Raw genomic sequence first — 17,141 nt, 5'->3', positions numbered from 1 at the left:
AGTTCAACATCTCAATAAATAAGGAAAGAGAGGGACAAGAAAGGAGAAGAAACAGTCCAGACCTTTCCATTCACAGGTGGAAGGAGTTTTGCACACCTGAAATCACTCTGTAAGAAGATTTTTAAGTGACGGTAGTCAAGTTTTTTAAATGAGCCAAGAGGTTGTGGCAGCATCAACCTGAAACCTGAAACTCAAGTTCTTGGCTGCCTTCCACTTGAGGAGCGAAACAAATATCTCTTTACATGTGTTATTTCCACCAGCTGGTGGTGTCCTCTTTAAGGAAAAAACAAGAGTTTTTCCTCTTGTGGTCCAAATAGCATAAACCCCATCTTTCCTTTCCTGAAAGACATGATCGTTTTTCACTAACCAACATCAGCAAAATAGTTTGAGGAATCACTACTGAAAGACTTGAAGACTCTTCTATTCAGTCCTGTTATTTTTAGCTTCAATAGATTTCATACTCTCCAGTACCTCAGACTGCAAAGAATTTGGTTCTATCTTAAGAGCCAGGAATAGCTAAATTAAAAGTATCTCTCTGAGGGTCATAATGAAGTTGAGTCACTGAGACACTGCACATGTCCTGACAATACACATAGTCAGTCACCACACAGCCTAGAGAAGACAGTCAAGTAAACTGAAGCTAAAAAGACATACAAATACCTACAGAGAGAAAACAGATTTCTCTGTCTTGGCTTTCTGTTGTTTTCAAATGCAAATTGTGAAATCCAATGACTTCCTAGCCAAAAGATGCTTTAGCTTACCATGGAAAAATTTGCAACCATGCAGATAAAGGTGGGAGGCTACTCTTGCAAAACACTTGCTAAAAACTCCTGATGATTCTCCCAAATAAAAGGGAAGAACTAGAACTGATAGCTCTTTCTTAAAAAGAGAAGATACCTCCCGCAAACCCACCTTATCAAGATACAGAAGGAGAAATCCCAAAGGTTGACAGTTCCAAACGCATCTGGAAAAGTCAAAACACATAATGGGGATGACCAGGCATAATGCGAAACATCTTCCTTTGATAAATCTGCAGAGGCTACAAAGGTACAAAATAAATCTTAGACTTCCTTTCTCCACTAAGGAAAGAAAATAGGAATGAAAAGCTTCCCTTTTGCTGCTCATTCAATCACTGCCAACTCCGTAAGTGCCTTCTCATCCAAAAATTCCTCATGAACAGAGTCTCTAATGAGAGGGAAGCTTTGTACTGAACAAACTGTAGAAGTGAGATGTTTTCTCCATCCTTCTGCACCAGCCTTTCCCCATGATTTGGCTGGAAGAAATCAGTGATTCCAAAAGACATCTGAAGGTGAGCAGCAATACTCAACACTGATTTGTACCCAGCTTTTCAGGTAAAACACCAGAATGACTGGAATCCAGATTAAAAAAGCCACATACTACAAAAGTGGAAAAGAAGGTCTTCTGTTCATGCTGCATTCCTTTCAAATGACAGCTTGTTTACAGATGCCCTTGCCAAGAAAGTAATAGCCCAAATGAGAATTTGACAATTTCCTTCAGCTTTAAAATAACTGATGTTCCTGCACAGTACATCTGCTCTTCTGCAGGGAAATTTAAGCAGCCTCCTCTTTTTCTTCTCTTATCAAGAGTTATCAACTTTCCTTTTTTACATTTGAAACACAAAATCAAACAGCTTTTTAATAGGTTTAACTGGTGGAATAACTTCTTGTTAATGTTCTTTAATCAGTTACTACTAGTTACAAATTATTTCATTTGCAATGTGTTTCAGATGAACTAACCAAGAAAACAACCTCAGTTTCATATATTCAACATGAAGGAAGGAAGAGAAAAAATGGGTAAAACTGAGGTTTGGCAGTGCCAGTGTAAGAATACACCATAAACTGTCAGTACAACATTGAAAATACCCCAGCCAACCAAAACCACCTCACACACCCAACATGTTATACTCCTGGAGTACTTACTTCTACTGCCACAGAACTAGACGCTTCGGAAAAAACCCAACACCTTTCCCAGGCCACAAAATATGTAAGATAATATATATAATTTTATGTACATATTAAAGTAATACATTTATTACAGTAATGCAACTATTTTGCCATGTACATGAGCTTAATGACATTCAGGTTTCATCAGGTCATAGTAAGATGCTTATGTCACACTTAATGAGAATTCTTTATTTTTGTCCTGGCACGACATATCAAGATTTGCTTTGCAATAAATGGATAGTGTGGACTCATGTTCACCTACTGATTTAGCAACAAAGGACAAGACGAAGTTGATCACAAGTGGTTCTCTCTTTTGTATTCTCAAGGTATTTTCACATCTTTATGAAAACAAAGCTGCCCTAGATTCTGATTTCTTTATTTTTAAAACATCAACCTACTCCCCTAAATTTCACTTCAAATATTCAAGTTGTTATTTACATGTAATCTACAGTGTTGTGGTCCTGACTGCTGCCACATTTCAATAAGCAGGTGCTCAAATAAAACCAGCTATAATAGAAGTACCTAGACAAAAAAGCAAGCCGGCTGCTGCTGCAACAGACTTCTCATTGATGAGCAAGAGACAGTGGAGTATGTCTGTAGTGAGACAGATCCAACACAACCCCCAAGATAAATGGAAAGAGTCACAAATAATACCCTAGGTTTTACATACTTTGCCTATGATTTCAAAGGAACAGTTATTTCAACTACCAAAAAACATACTTCTGTCTAAATTCCAGAGAATTCTAACAGTAAGACTAAAGTTATTACAAAAATCAGTACATTTCCTCACTGGAATACAATCCCACCTGTGAATCTTCTCTAAGATTTATGGGAGTCCCTTTTAGAACTGTCAAACACACCTGAATTATACAAATAAGGACTTTGAAGAAAACCAACAGCACAGCCTCACAGACTCAGTGGAAAACTAATCACAAGGCTGAGAGCCAGTGATGGCACAACAAGTTTTGTTAACTAACTAATCAAGAGAAATAAGAATATGGCAAAAATACTACTACTTGGTTATGAATTAGCTGGTTCTTATTTATACATCACAATGGAGATAGTGGCCTGTTATACGTATTTATTACTTCAGCATCTGCTTTTTTCTAAAGGTTACCTTGACTTTTATGCTTTAAGACAGTAAAAAAAAGAGAGATAGAAATATTTTTAAAGTTAACAATTAAAAACATTTATTAAACCTCTGCTTAAAATGTTTCTAATAAATGCCTCAGATTACCACCACTCCCCACTTTGTATAATCCACAACAACAATACAGGAGAACTGCAAGCATATAGCACACTGAAAGTATTCATAGTAATGTTCCTACTTACGTTTCTGTGTCTGAAACTAATGACTCATTATTACACACATCATTGAAGGTATGAAGTTGGTTCTACAGTTAGAAAAAGGAAGAAAAAAGTTAACATTTTATCTAGACATCTTGTGAGGTAGTTTTCTTATATTTATAAACACTATCAGTGACTGTAAACAATTTCTCCCAGTACTTTCAATGCTTTTAAATACATTGCTTTGACAAAACTTTGAACAGGCATTCCAGTAGCAAGAGGCATCACTTTCCTTTTTTAATTGACCTTTCTTTCACTAAAGCAATTAAATGATGTTACAAAACTCCACCCACTCCAGAAATCAAAGCAAGGTGTGAGGCAGTCACTTTGCACCCAGGTTTTCATGAGGAATGAAACACACACTCTGGAAACTGATGTTTTAAGATGAGTCTCCCCATTATTGTAACATTCACTACAACAGCAAAGATTTCCTTTGTCACATTATCAGTGTGAAAGTCTGCAAAAGTGGAGAGTGAAAATTATGTATTTTCATATGAAATGAAGCTTTCAAAGGTATAAGAATAAATTCAAGGTGTCCCATTGAAAAACAAAAGCCTGCTAAAGGTTTCCATCTCTTTACCCCCCTTTTCCTCAGAATCAGCTTTCAAGATACAGAGGTGGCTTTGCATCCAGTTCTTTACCTGTACGTAACAGTTTTTAAACATTTAAAACTATGTAATAAAAATTATTTCTCACTTTGCTTTCAAAATATTAAAGACAAAGGAATGTGATTTTTGAAATTCAAATACAATTTGCTGCATAACTTTTTGTCAAAATATTTATTCTTTTCTTTCTTGAAACAAGCCCGGTACATGCATTCTGTAAGCTGGGTGACTGCTAATATCCTGCAGCCTTTGCACAGAGATTTATTCATGTGTAATCTCAACAAATTTCAGAGGAAAAAGTGTTTTTGAAGAAATCAGTGAGAGATGAGAGCCTGCTTATAAAATTATTAATAGATATGTTATTAATAGATACTTCCAAATGAAGCTTATTTAGGAGTGGAAAAACATGTGAACAGAACTTCATAAAGAAATCACTGTAAGCAGTTAGAATTGGGTCAAATGAAGAAGTGAGAGTTCACTGGCTTTTCTGAAGACTTGTGCCCCGACCAAGACTGTTTTGAAAAGGATCAAAGAGTGGAAGAGTATTGAACTGTCCCCATCATCAGTTTTAAATCCATGGGCACATGTTGATCCAAGTTTCCCTTACGGAATCCTTACCCAAAGGAATTTTGACAAAAGCTGTTATTTTTTACTTTGGAATTTTCAAACAGTTTTTATAGTAATTTCAACTAAAGTTGTACAATTCTGGCACAACCTTGCAAAACAAAGTACACACAGGACAGTTTTGCACCACCTTATTTTCGTCACCTCCTAACAATTTCTTTCACTTCATGTCTCCTCACCATGAAATGCCAGAGTGAATAAAATACCGTATAGGAAACATTGAAGGAACTAAAGATGCCTGTACTCGATTTATTTAACACAAATGTGTTAGTTATGAAGTACAACAAAGGTATGAAGTCTTCAGCAAAGGAAAGTGAGAATTAAAAGGCATCTCCCTAGTTAGCCTTGTCTGAAGACTCAGGCATCAAAGGTAATTAAACTCTTTACACAGAAAACCAATGCAAGAAGAGAGGGGAGATTAAGATGAGCTCTGAGGCAGAAGTTCTTCCCTGTGAGGGTGCTGAGGCGCTGGCACAGGGTGCCCAGAGGAGCTGTGGCTGCCCCATCCCTGGCAGTGTTCAAGGCCAGGTTGGACACAGGGGCTTGGAGCAACCTGCTCCAGTGGAAGGTGTCCCTGCCCATGGCAGGGGGTTGGGACTGGATGAGCTTTAAGGACCCTTCCAACCCAAACGAGTCTGTGATTCTAAGAGATGTGCACTGTTCAAATTTTGTACTGAATTGCTCAGGAAACACCCAACAAGGTGGCACTTGCATTTTCACTAATGCACAAAACCAGATAAAAAGGGGTTGTAAAACTGAAACAGGAAGGATGGCCACATCAGTTGAGTATTTGTTTTCACATACTTCAGTTCATCTGTAACTGGAAGGACAGGAAAACAGAGTCCTATATGTGGGAGACAGAAGAGTGTACTTTGGAGCTGAACCACCTCAACAGATGACTTGGAGATGAAACCAAAGAGAAACAAGGTAACAAAAATAAAGCTTAAGGCTGAGAAAGTTGGAGCTGTTCAGCCTGGAGAAGAGAAGCTGCGTGGGGACCTCAGAGCAGCTTCCAGTGTCTGAAGGGGGCTACAAGGATGCTGGAGAGGGACTCTTCATCAGGGTCTGCAGTGATAGGACAAGGGGTGATGGGTTCAAACTGAAACAGGGGAAGTTCAGGTTAGAGAAAAGGAAAAAGTTCTTTACGGTGAGGGTGTAAAATTCTGCTTCTGGTAATACATGTCCCGTTATTAAAATCTCACTTTTACACTCAGATTTATCAATCAGGACAGGTCAAAACACAGAACTATTTAAAATGACATGATTTCACAGTCCTAAATGAACTGCATGCCTGAAAGAATAAAACAACCAGTGGATTCTTATTTTCAGACTTTCAGACAGAGGATGTACAACAGATCTTGATGGGTGGTGCAATGTGGAGCATTTCCATAGGAAAAGGAAGAGTGGGGTTTTGGTTTTAATCTATTTCTATTCGATGCTATATATATTTACCTCTTCAGTTCAGTCTTTTGCTAATTAATGCAAAAATGCTCTCTCTTGAGAAACAGACTATACTAAACAAACAGGAAAAAGAGGTATATACAATACAAAGCAGCAGCTAATTATAGTAGAGTCAAGACACTGTAAAGGTAAAAATGAAAACAGATTGAAAGCCTGTGTAAACAACAAATATAACGATGTCAAGGGACTTGATTTCAACATAGCTGTCACAAAACATGGTTGTAAGAGGGTTTTTTTAGCATGGTAAATTGTTCAGGAAATGTGCAACAGTTCCATCCCATATGCTGCAGAACATAACCACCACTTGGAGTTCTCTCTCAGCGAATCCTATATTCACAATCATGGCTATAATTTCCTAAGGCTGCAGATATAAGAGGATCCTGCATTTTCACACATTAAAAGAGCCCCCAAAACAAGCCTGTAACTTATAAAACACCAAAAGAAATATTTTTTTCCTAAACATTATTTAGGTTTTTAAAAAGTTCTTACTGTTATTTGACTCAGCCCAGCCAATCTCATTGTCAGAGTTGGAGACATAAAGTATTTGAACGCAAGATCGAGACTTTCTTTATCAAAACACAAGGCTGTATCCAATGGTTCTTTAACTGTGCTCCACATGAGATCTGCCATGTTCCGGGCTGCACTCTGTCGCAACTCCTGGTCTGACAGTTTACATAAATACCTGGAATAAATTACAAATGGAAGGGAAAAAAAACAAACAAACAAGAGTATGATTCAAACTCGAACATTCCTGGAACGCTTTCTTGATTATAGCAAACAGATATTTTCAATAGCTGTAAGAGTACTAAGCCTTAAAAAACCACAATCAAAAGTTGGCAACAATAAACAAACAATGAGGAAAACCAGAATGACAGGTAATATTTTAAAAAGTAAATAAACTGCTTATTATCAACCTCGTCAGATTTCTTTCATTCCACAAAAGGACAGAAACCCATGGAGTTCTTCAGAAACGTAGGCTGGAATCCTAAACCTTGTATCTGTTTCATGGGAAGGTGCCCTTTCTGGATAGCTGTGTCATGTTTATTTACTTCATTTAAAACTGAAGTGTCACAATCTGCTTAAACAGGCCAGGCTGGATGGGGTTTGAGCAACGTGGTATAGTGGAAGGTGTCCCTGCCCGTGGAAGGGGATTGGAACTAGATGATCTTCAGGTCCCTTCCAACCCAAACCATTCCATGATTCTATGATATTGATACACTTTAAAACTGAATTTCTGGAAACAGTGTCAGTGGACCACAAGTAGCACACTCTGACAGTGAGGATACTCCCAAGTTTAATATATCCCTACTTGTGGTCTCAGTCACAGAACAGAAAAACATTATAATTGTGTAATCACATTCTGATACAATAAATACAACAGGTTCATCATAAAGGGTCATCTAATCATGTGCTATGAGTTGCAATATAAATATGCCCTGCAAACGGGAGGCAGAGAAAATAATCCACTTAAAATAATGCTTAATAAAATTATTAATGATAATAAAATAATGATTTATAAACACTAACTTTTAGAAGCTAGCACAACTGTAGTCTTACCTAAGTAAGTACAAGACCAAGACATACCAAGAACATCTATACAAACCACTGATGCAGTTGAGGATTCCTTCTAAACTGAATGCAGAAGAGAAGAATATTTAGATCCTGGGCTCATTTTGATTTAAGGATTTTGAGTTAAAGGTTGCCCAGTGAAAGGGACATGCATACAAGGTTAGCACTGTTTTTTCCCACTGTACTTCAGCATTTTGAAGTTTCAACTACATCCAAACTAGATTTAACTACACAGAAGTGTTAAAACTCCATTTGTTTGACAGCCTAAGCCTGGATCTGTCCTTGGAGACCAGCCAAATAGATGCATGAATCTTTTAAAAAACACAAGAGATATTAAAGTACACTTCACTAGATTTATGCACCATTCCTTTGCATTTACATCATATAAACATCAGTAAATTTTTCTTAAGAAGCAAAAATACAGGCCCTGATACTTATTTAGATTGAGGCCCTTTTCACAGCTCTTATGTAGAGGCCTTAAAATAAACACACTTAAACGATACTTAACATTGTCAAACAGAAAAGAGACTTCAGTGCAAATAATCATAGAGACTGTAGATTTATGATAGAAATCACAGCTATGTAGCAGTAGGATGCAAGAAGGACCACTGAGGGCCAAGGCAATCAGATCCTTCACTGTTATGAACTGGGAAATTTGTCTTCCCAGGTGGAGCACAGGAAACCAGATCATGGCAAGAAAGTGATGCTTCTGTGCTCCGATTTCTAAACAAAAGTAGCAATGAGAAGGGAACACTCTGTTTTATGAAGGATTTCTGAAGATCTCAAAGATGTTCAAATAAATTATATGAGTTTTCTCATCCTACATAGGGCAGATAAAGAGTGCTTGTATGCAACAGCCCCGTGGGAATGGATACATCTACACATACAGGAACAAAGGTGCTTTTGTGGCTTCACTAGATTTCTGCAACAGGACTTCAATCTGAAATCTTCCTCCCACTACAAAGTTTGGTGAAGCAACTATACTGACCTAGTGTATGTAACAAAAGCTTTTCTATTTTAATGCAACAGTATGAGTATAAACCTACTTGCTTTCTACAACCACATTTTTAAGGTTCTTCCAGCACATTCAGTGTATTTAGTCCAAGCCTGAATCAGGTTTGTGCCACGTCTGCTGTATTATATCATTATGAGACTGTTTTAAAAAAAAACCCACTTTATAATAACTGAAACTACCATGTAGATGCATGTTCACAGCTACAGAAGTACTTCAACAGTATAATCTGTTTCATCAAGGCCCTAGAGAAAGCTCAAAGAGCACTTTTTATTCATTAACCTGCACGCTAGGTGTTTTTAATGCAACTGGATTATTCTACCCAAGCCTAGTATCAATGAAGATTTCATATTTGTCTTTACAAATATAACTGCATCTACACAGGAACATCTATTGGCACTACTACACTAGTCATAAATCAAATAGGATATCTTTACTACCAGGATTAAAACTATAGAAACTGTCAGAGTAGGCCAAGCCTCATTTTTCACTGTGGAAGGATACAGTGGCCTAAACCCATCTGCATCAGTAAGCTAGGTCTACTTCATGCTTTTACCAGTAGAATATTATTAAACAAAAAAGACATCTTTAGATAGCATGAGCAATTAACACCCATCTTTCTTTACACTAACTACATCTGCCACGTTGCCTTATAGAAAAACAGTGATACTGCAGCAAGGCAAAAGGTTTATTTAGCCCAAAATAGCCACTCAAAAAGCAGATGAAAGACTTATCCCATATATAAAAGAATGGATGAACCTACCTACTACTGTGAATTAATTTATCTCTATTTATGCTTTATGCTCTCTCATTAACCTAAGCCTCTTAGTTTCACAATTATGTCTGCATGAAAAACAACCTCCTTTCATGTCTCCTAAGTCTGCAACCTGGCAGCTCTCTTGCAGATTCACCATGTCTTGGTTTTGAAAATCTGTGAATTATCATTCCCTATTTATTGTCTTCATCACTCCTGTAACAGCCATCTCCTGTCAAAAAAGAAAGTCCTAGATTATGCCTCTCCTCCTATCAATGTATTCTATCAATGTACTATTACCTAGGTAATAATACCTAGTTCTGTTACTACCTCTGTGACAGGAACGATCATGTATACATGATATATAGTATATAAATGTGAATGTGACTGACTCATATAATGGCTTAATAATAGCTTCCATTCTGTCCTGCATTATTTTAATTCCTAAATTTTTATCTTTTTGATTCTGATGAGCATTAAGTCTTAAAGGAATGTATGAATAATTTTTGTCTAAATGAGACTCTCGGAAAGAAACATACCTCTTTTTATACATATACTTAAAGGACAGCCTATATCTGTACAGGACCTGTCCTGCTAGCTTGGCATACTTAGAATAATCAGTGAATATGTATTATCCACATTTAAGCAACACATATATATCTTTTTAAAAACTCAGGTTTAGTCTACTAAAGCTATTTAAGTTGCTGTAGTTGGGGATAGAGAGAGTTCAGTTTTAAACATGCAGTTCCACATTAATATAACACTTACAATCACATCTTATGCTTCAGGACTTCAGCTACTCAGCTGTGAAATAATCATTTTTCCCTTATTATGACTCCTCTGGAGCACAGCTGCAAAAGGGGTATCTAGGAGAATGAGTCAGAGCTCCTCAGTGATAGGAAGAATTCACTTAAACTCTTGGCTGTTGTCTCCTGACTTGTTTATTCTTTGTATCTACAGCAGAAACGTTTAGATTTCTGGAAGAGTGAACTATTCTTTGCAATTGAAAATGTTAAGGCTTATTACAGGAGGTTTTTTAGTATCAAGGAGAGGTCTTGGGCACTCAAATTCTCAAAAAAAGTATGTGTAAGCAGAAGAGTAAACTGAATTCTTCCAGCTGCATTCTCTCTCTCTGTATTCCAGAGGAAGCATCATGGATCAACGCTTCTGTTCGGAGCTTCCACTTTCCTCAGCATATACCAGGGCTATGGTTGTGCCCTGTGCCGACACTACACAGCTAACAGGAGCAATCTGCTTGAGCACAGAGTGTTCTGTTTCTCCCTAACTGGGGCAGAGACATGAATCTTTCCTGACAAATCTCTCAAGATTCATCTTGAAGCAGGAGAAAGGAAAAAGGGATGGGAGAAGAAAGGGTTAGAACTGTGATACTGGTCAGTGCTAATGCTACACAGCTCTCAGATTTTACCAGAGGAACATTAAGTAGGTGATATCAACTGTGCTGTCAAAGAAAAGAAAAATTTTAGGTCTTTTTCTCCATCCTATCCAGCACTACTGATGGTTTATAGAGGCACTTACAACATCAGACATACAACTTTATCCCTTCTCATAAAACTGGGCTTCATTGCTAGTCTTCTTCTTTCTAAAGGACACAACTACCCACGACACTTTCAATCAACAATCCTGCCACTGAAGAAACACTGCCCTCAAAACACTGCTGTTTATAGCTACTGCTCTCTTGAGGCATTCAGTATGTGGAACCATGCAGAGCATCGCTCATGTCTGATCTTGAGCTGGACGTCAGATGAAACCAGTGTCTCTTTACAAAGAAGTATCATCAACAACTTGCCCTCATTTGTAACTGCAGGAAGTTATGATTTATTCTCTTGAGTCACTTTGTCAATCAGTCTCTTCTTTTTTTCATGAGGATTTTGCAATTTGAAAGGCAGAATTCTGATATTAGGATCAGTAAAAGCTTCCTTTTGAGGAGGGTCAAACCCACTTTGTTTCCTTATTGAAAGGTGTAATTTTTAATTCATGTCCTTTATTTCTTTCCTAAACCACTTAAAAACATAGGCCCTTCAGAGGCAAGACCTGAATGCTAATGCTCCATTCCCCAGGCAGAAAATATCAGTTATTGGCCTTTTCTTATTGCTACTTTTCTTAGAAGCAGCAATAATAACAGGATTGTGTCCATAATCTTTGCAAATTCCAGCACTGGTCTCCTCTACCCAAATACACACTCTGCTCTTCATTTCAGCCACTCCTAGTAAAAATAACCACAGGACAGGAACATGAAGGATGACCTCATCTGATAAAAAGATGCTGCTAAGATGTCAGTCAGGTGATCTCTCTTTCTGCTTATGCTGATCAGTTCTTCCAGGCATCTACATGAGCAGCAATATGGACTAACAGTCAATTAGAGCCCTGAGAACTCATTCTAGACTAAAACCCTCCCCAAGCAGCAGAAGCAATGGTAGGATTTGTCTCAAAGGTGCTGTGCTGGGTGCCCAGGATCATGTTTGCCTTTTTCTTTTCACTAAAGTAAAAAGCAGATGGAGACCTAGAGACCCAAGCTGCTAAGACAAGATCTGTAAGCTTGACAACCACATGGGGTGAGCTGCATACATCGAGGAAGTCATCTTTCACCAAAGGCATCTGTGTTAACTTCTGTCCCATATAAAGGTACAGCACTAGAGATGATTTTTGTTATATGGCCTCCAAGCTTCATGTTCCAATCTGTAAGTGCATCTTCACAAAAAAGACTTTGGATTTCATGATGCTGAGAAATCCCAGATCTCCCAACAGGATCCAGCTGTGAAAAAAGGAAACTGGGAGAACATCCCCTTCCTTCTCTGAACTGCTAGTCTTTACCATAGATGAGTCCCGTAGCAATAGTACTGTTCAGATTGACAAGAATGTATTGTAAATGCTAAGAACAGGCATCAAGCTGCTGACAAATTGCATTTCAAATCAGATGCAAATATTCTATGGGTGAAGAGGAAGAGATGAAGAGAACACAGGAAAAAACATCTATTCATTCTAGTGCCTGTAATCACATCTACAGTTACACAATAGAAAATGCTTTAAGAATTAGAGTTTGACATGAATTAGACTTTGACAAGCAAGTGAGAATTAACAGCAAAGACTGCAGGTTGTGTTATTCTGTCTCACTCAAGTTCCTTCTTATCAGCCTATCTCTAATTGTTGATCCTTCAATGCTCTTTGATTTCCATACACTGCAGAAGACAGGTAAGGCTCATGACCCAAATTCCCAGGTACAGGAACAACCATTAACAGAATATGTATGGAGACAAGGACTTGAAGAGCCTCTGCCTGTCTTTCCTAGACTGCTCCATGATTAATAATTACCTTTATGAGATTTCAAAGATAACAGATCAGCATTACAGGAGTGCACTGTAACTCAAGAATGATATGTTTTAATAAAAGATCAGAATACTCTTCTCTCTGCTGGTATTATTTAGTAGAGACTATATTATAGCAAGACAGACTGACAGCCAAACCAGTACTTAAATTTTTACAATCAAAATTCTCTACATTAAACCCAGAATATTTTATAATATGAAACATAGTTCTTGAGCCTCATTGTTCTGTGCACTTCTTTGTTGCCAATGTAATTATTTTGGTAAGAGTCTGATTTTATAAGGGTATAGTTAAGGCAATACAATCTATAAAGGCACATGCTATCAGGGAAGTCAGCTACAACCAGTATAAGCACATTTCTAATATTACAGTCATAGGAAATCCAGAACCTTGGAGGAGCTGTGGGCCCATGCAAGAGCAGTGGCCTTTTAGGTTGTCTGCACCAGAAGTTTAATGCTGGGCCACCAGAAGGGGAATTAGGTGTGACCACATCCCTCCACCTCCAGGCAGACACACATACATAAGATCATTTCATCATCAGCTCACTGGATGTCTTCTATTGTCCTGAGAAACCCAGTAAAAATCCATAGCTCATATAATTAAATATCCTCATAAATACTTTAATTTTAAAGTATTTTTCATGACAGGCAGCTTGATATAAAGAAGATCTTTGGGACTGGATATATTTAGATACATAAAAGTGCGAGGAGACTTTTGATCACACTTCAGTTCCTGCCAGCTGGAAATACAGAACATCAGAATGTGAAGCAGTGTTAAAACTCAGTATATGAAATCTCAGTCACTACATATTGCCCTTCTACTTACATTGTCTCATTGCAAATGTAATGTAAAGTCTTATGAAGATACTGCAGTAAGTGAAACTGTATTACACTTGAACCTGACACAACATGTCAGGATGGGGCTGGATGTCACACTGAAAATGCTATTAACAAGACTGATCTGATCAATACTGAAATCAGATAGATGTAAGGACCTGCCCAACCTACCTCTAAACATTACCTTCACTCTCCTTGTTGAAATGGTACAGTCAGAGCAACAACTTAAACAATTAAAAGTGTATCAGCTGAAATTATTCATAGGTGCTGTCAAAAAGTCCCACAAGAAAAATTCTTAAAAGTAAAAATTTACCTGATAACATAAGTCCTAAAGGGTATAATGTGCTGCATGACAGCAGGGATGTGTAGCCATATTCTGATCTATAATGCAAAAACATAAATAGATAAAAAATTCATTAATGACATTTAATGAGAATGGTACATTTGCATGTGCAACCCCACTTTAAAAAAGGCTTTGTTGTTGTTTCTCATTTAATTCTTTCTACTTCTTAACTTTCAAAACTGCTATCTGAGAAATGCTTCTGTGACTGTCAACAGGAGTTGCATCTTTGCTTCTAGTCAACTGGAAAACACAAACTCTGTATAAATAGACTCATACTGCCCAGATGTCTCATTTTCATATATTCTGTAGTTTCTTCAGTAGGAAAAACTGCTACTCAGCCTCATGGGGTTTCTTTTTCTTTTGCTTTTAAAGTCTACAAGAAAATGATTCCACTCTTTCTGTTCCTTGCATGTCTCTCCTAAACCGAGTAGATTTATTTGACCTGTGTTGATGTTTTGCTTCTTAGTCCTTACATATCCTATAAACCAATGTTTCATAACCAGTGGTTAAGCACAGTATTTTCACTGCCATATTTGCATTCTCATATTTACCAGTCTGCCTTTTACCACCTTTGCAAAACTGTATGCAGGAAGAAAATGTATGCAGAGAAAAAAACCCCTGAACCAGCTATTCAGCCCCGCTGTGAGGAAAAGACAACCAAGCAAACTACTTAGGCAGTTACAAGTTCCATCTGCATTTTTTTTAGCCTGTTAAACCTGTTACAGAAAGACAACTACTTGCCAGGTAAGGGATCTAGTGTGGATGAAACATTAGCAGCTCTTACTACTACCCACGTAGGTTTAATCATGTGCACACAAGTCGGGTGACTACCTAACGCCCTCAGTCACTCAAAGCGGTCACGGCAATTTACATCTCCGTGTTTATTCCTAAAAGGGGTTTAATCTTTGCAACTGATGCAGTAAATCCTGGCTAAGGACTGAATTCTCGCTAAATTTGAATGCTTTTGAAAAGAAACCAGCCAAATCTTCACATTGCAAAAAAGACCACATTTGGAATAAGCTTCTGATCCAACTGGCAGTGTCAAGAAGAAAAAAGTGCTAACATCCCAAAGAGAGAAAGTGCAACTACAAGATGATGCTTCTAGAAACAGGGATTAAGTAACATTTTGACAAGGGATTGCAAGGATGACAGAGATACCATTGTATTGACACACTTTGATTTTTACCACGATGTGCTCTTTTTCCTATGCAGTATGAAACACAAAAGCGAATATATTCCTCTGTGAAATAAAAGGAAGAAATGGTTTTATGATCTTTTTTGTATAGCTTTCATTGTCCACGGTAATTTTTCACTCTGTATTAATTCAAACTTCTAAACCATTTCATTCACTTGTATACTTGCGTTAAATATAACCTTCATCCTCTGAATTTAATTAATGGATAATTTCACATGTTATACATGAAAATGTAGTTTTCACCATGAACTTACATATAAATATACTCAATTATTTAAATAAAATGACATAAAATAGCATATAAAATACATTAAAATAACATAGTTAGTATTACATTAAAAATCCATACCTTTCACACACTTTCTTTTTGCCTCCACCTGCTTTTAAGACAAAGTATTTTCTGCATCTGTTCTGTTCTCAAGCTTCAGAGGCTTTGGGGTTTTGTATGATTTGCTCTTTATCATAGGTATTTAATTTCTAAGAGGCAGTGCATCTCTCAACAGGTTTTACTTCTGACTTAAGTTTTGAAGTTTCACACAGTAAAATGAAACCAACATTCTGGAAACCATCAGCATTATTTCAATTCATTCATCTCCACTGAGAGGGCAGTTATTCCTCCACAGCATCCACAAAACTGAAATGCTACGGATTGAAGTAATGACAGGTTTTCCAGTGAGATTTCAACCTCCACAGAACAAGCTGTAGGTCACTGATTTCTCTGCATCTGCTTTTAAGATGACCAGCAGAACAAGAGGTAGTTAGACTGAGTAAATATTGCAGAATAAGAAATGTGGGAAGAAAGGAGGATCCAAGTATCTAACTGAAAAAGACACCAAAGAATTCTCCTAAGAAGGAACAGTCAGTCCTACCACCATACAAGGTTGCTAAGAAAGCATCTTGCAGAGCCTTGAGCTGGAGAAAAACAAGAGTGCGCCAACTTCACACACTCCCTGTGTGAAGCAAATTGCATTGTATTACATTTGTTGGCTTTATTACTACAAGCATAAGTTTGTCTGACAAAGACATTTACTCAAATGAGATTTGCTGGATAAAATAGTTCAAGGAAACACCTTTTCCATAATTGTAATGTCCTCTATATAAAGGAGACATCAGTAATCACATACAAGTAGCTGAGCTCCCCACAGACTTTACTAATTTGTGGTAATGGTCTTCTCTTACATGCACCTGTAGAGTGCACTTAATGAGATGTTCACCTCCCTTTGTGGAAGAAACAGAGCAGATGCTTTCCACACCACTGAAGTTGAATGTTCGTGGTTAACAGCAAATGATTTCTTTGACTTCAGTTGACTATTTTCAGCTTCACCTATCCTAGTTCCTGGAGCTTACTACTAAGCCTAACTTTTTAATGAGAAATGGATTGGTTCAGCCACACTACAAACCTTTCTGAAAATATTTTTGGAACATTTAAGGTAGTGGTTAAACAACTCATTCATTTCACAGACTTTAAATTCCAGCACGGATATTTCTAGGATTCATTACAATAATGGCTACTTAACTGCCATTCCCAAGAGTTAGTGTAACTGTGAAAATGTACTTAAGAGTTACTATACACTATGGTTCTGGCTTAACACACTGTGAACCAGTTAAGACTTGACACTGCGGAGCTGTTCACTGAGCTGTTCTTGACAGGGTCATCCATAAATCTCACACTATCTAGAAGTGCCATCAACTCAAATGCATTGAGATAAACCCACGACAGGTTTGCAGAGTTCTTACTGTGATCACCAGATGTACTTAAGAGTTACTATACACTATGGTTCTGGCTTAACACACTGTGAACCAGTTAAGACTTGACACTGCGGAGCTGTTCACTGAGCTGTTCTTGACAGGGTCATCCATAAATCTCACACTATCTAGAAGTGCCATCAACTCAAATGCATTGAGATAAACCCACGACAGGTTTGCAGAGTTCTTACTGTGATCACCAGTATATTTCTCTACAAAATATACAGCTTTTTCTTTTATTAGAGTCTGGTATATCATTTCACAGGCAATCAGAAACATTTATTCACTATTTATATTCACCTAAGTTGTATGAATGAGGTGATGCAAAAAGAAACAGGGAAAG

The 17,141-nt window shown here is 37.5% G+C and overlaps 1 protein-coding gene across 1 annotated transcript in view; it reads right to left on the bottom strand.

The window, feature by feature from the left end:
• USP34 (ubiquitin specific peptidase 34) overlaps window positions 1-17,141 on the bottom strand; it is a gene marked incomplete at its 5' end in the record, with an annotated part of 113,733 nt that overhangs the window by 84,915 nt on the left and 11,677 nt on the right. Inside the window, 3 exons of the mRNA XM_010018858.1 lie at window positions 3,297-3,358; window positions 6,491-6,683; window positions 13,828-13,895. Of these exons, the coding sequence (XP_010017160.1) occupies window positions 3,297-3,358; window positions 6,491-6,683; window positions 13,828-13,895 (323 nt within the window). The remainder of the gene's footprint in view (window positions 1-3,296; window positions 3,359-6,490; window positions 6,684-13,827; window positions 13,896-17,141) is intronic.

This window comes from Nestor notabilis, unplaced genomic scaffold (genome assembly GCF_000696875.1).
Source record: "Nestor notabilis isolate BGI_N333 unplaced genomic scaffold, ASM69687v1 scaffold297, whole genome shotgun sequence".
NCBI classification, from domain to species: domain Eukaryota; kingdom Metazoa; phylum Chordata; class Aves; order Psittaciformes; family Psittacidae; genus Nestor; species Nestor notabilis.
The sequence above is the reverse complement of the archived record's forward strand: the minus strand, read 5'-3'. Positions and strand labels throughout refer to the sequence as shown.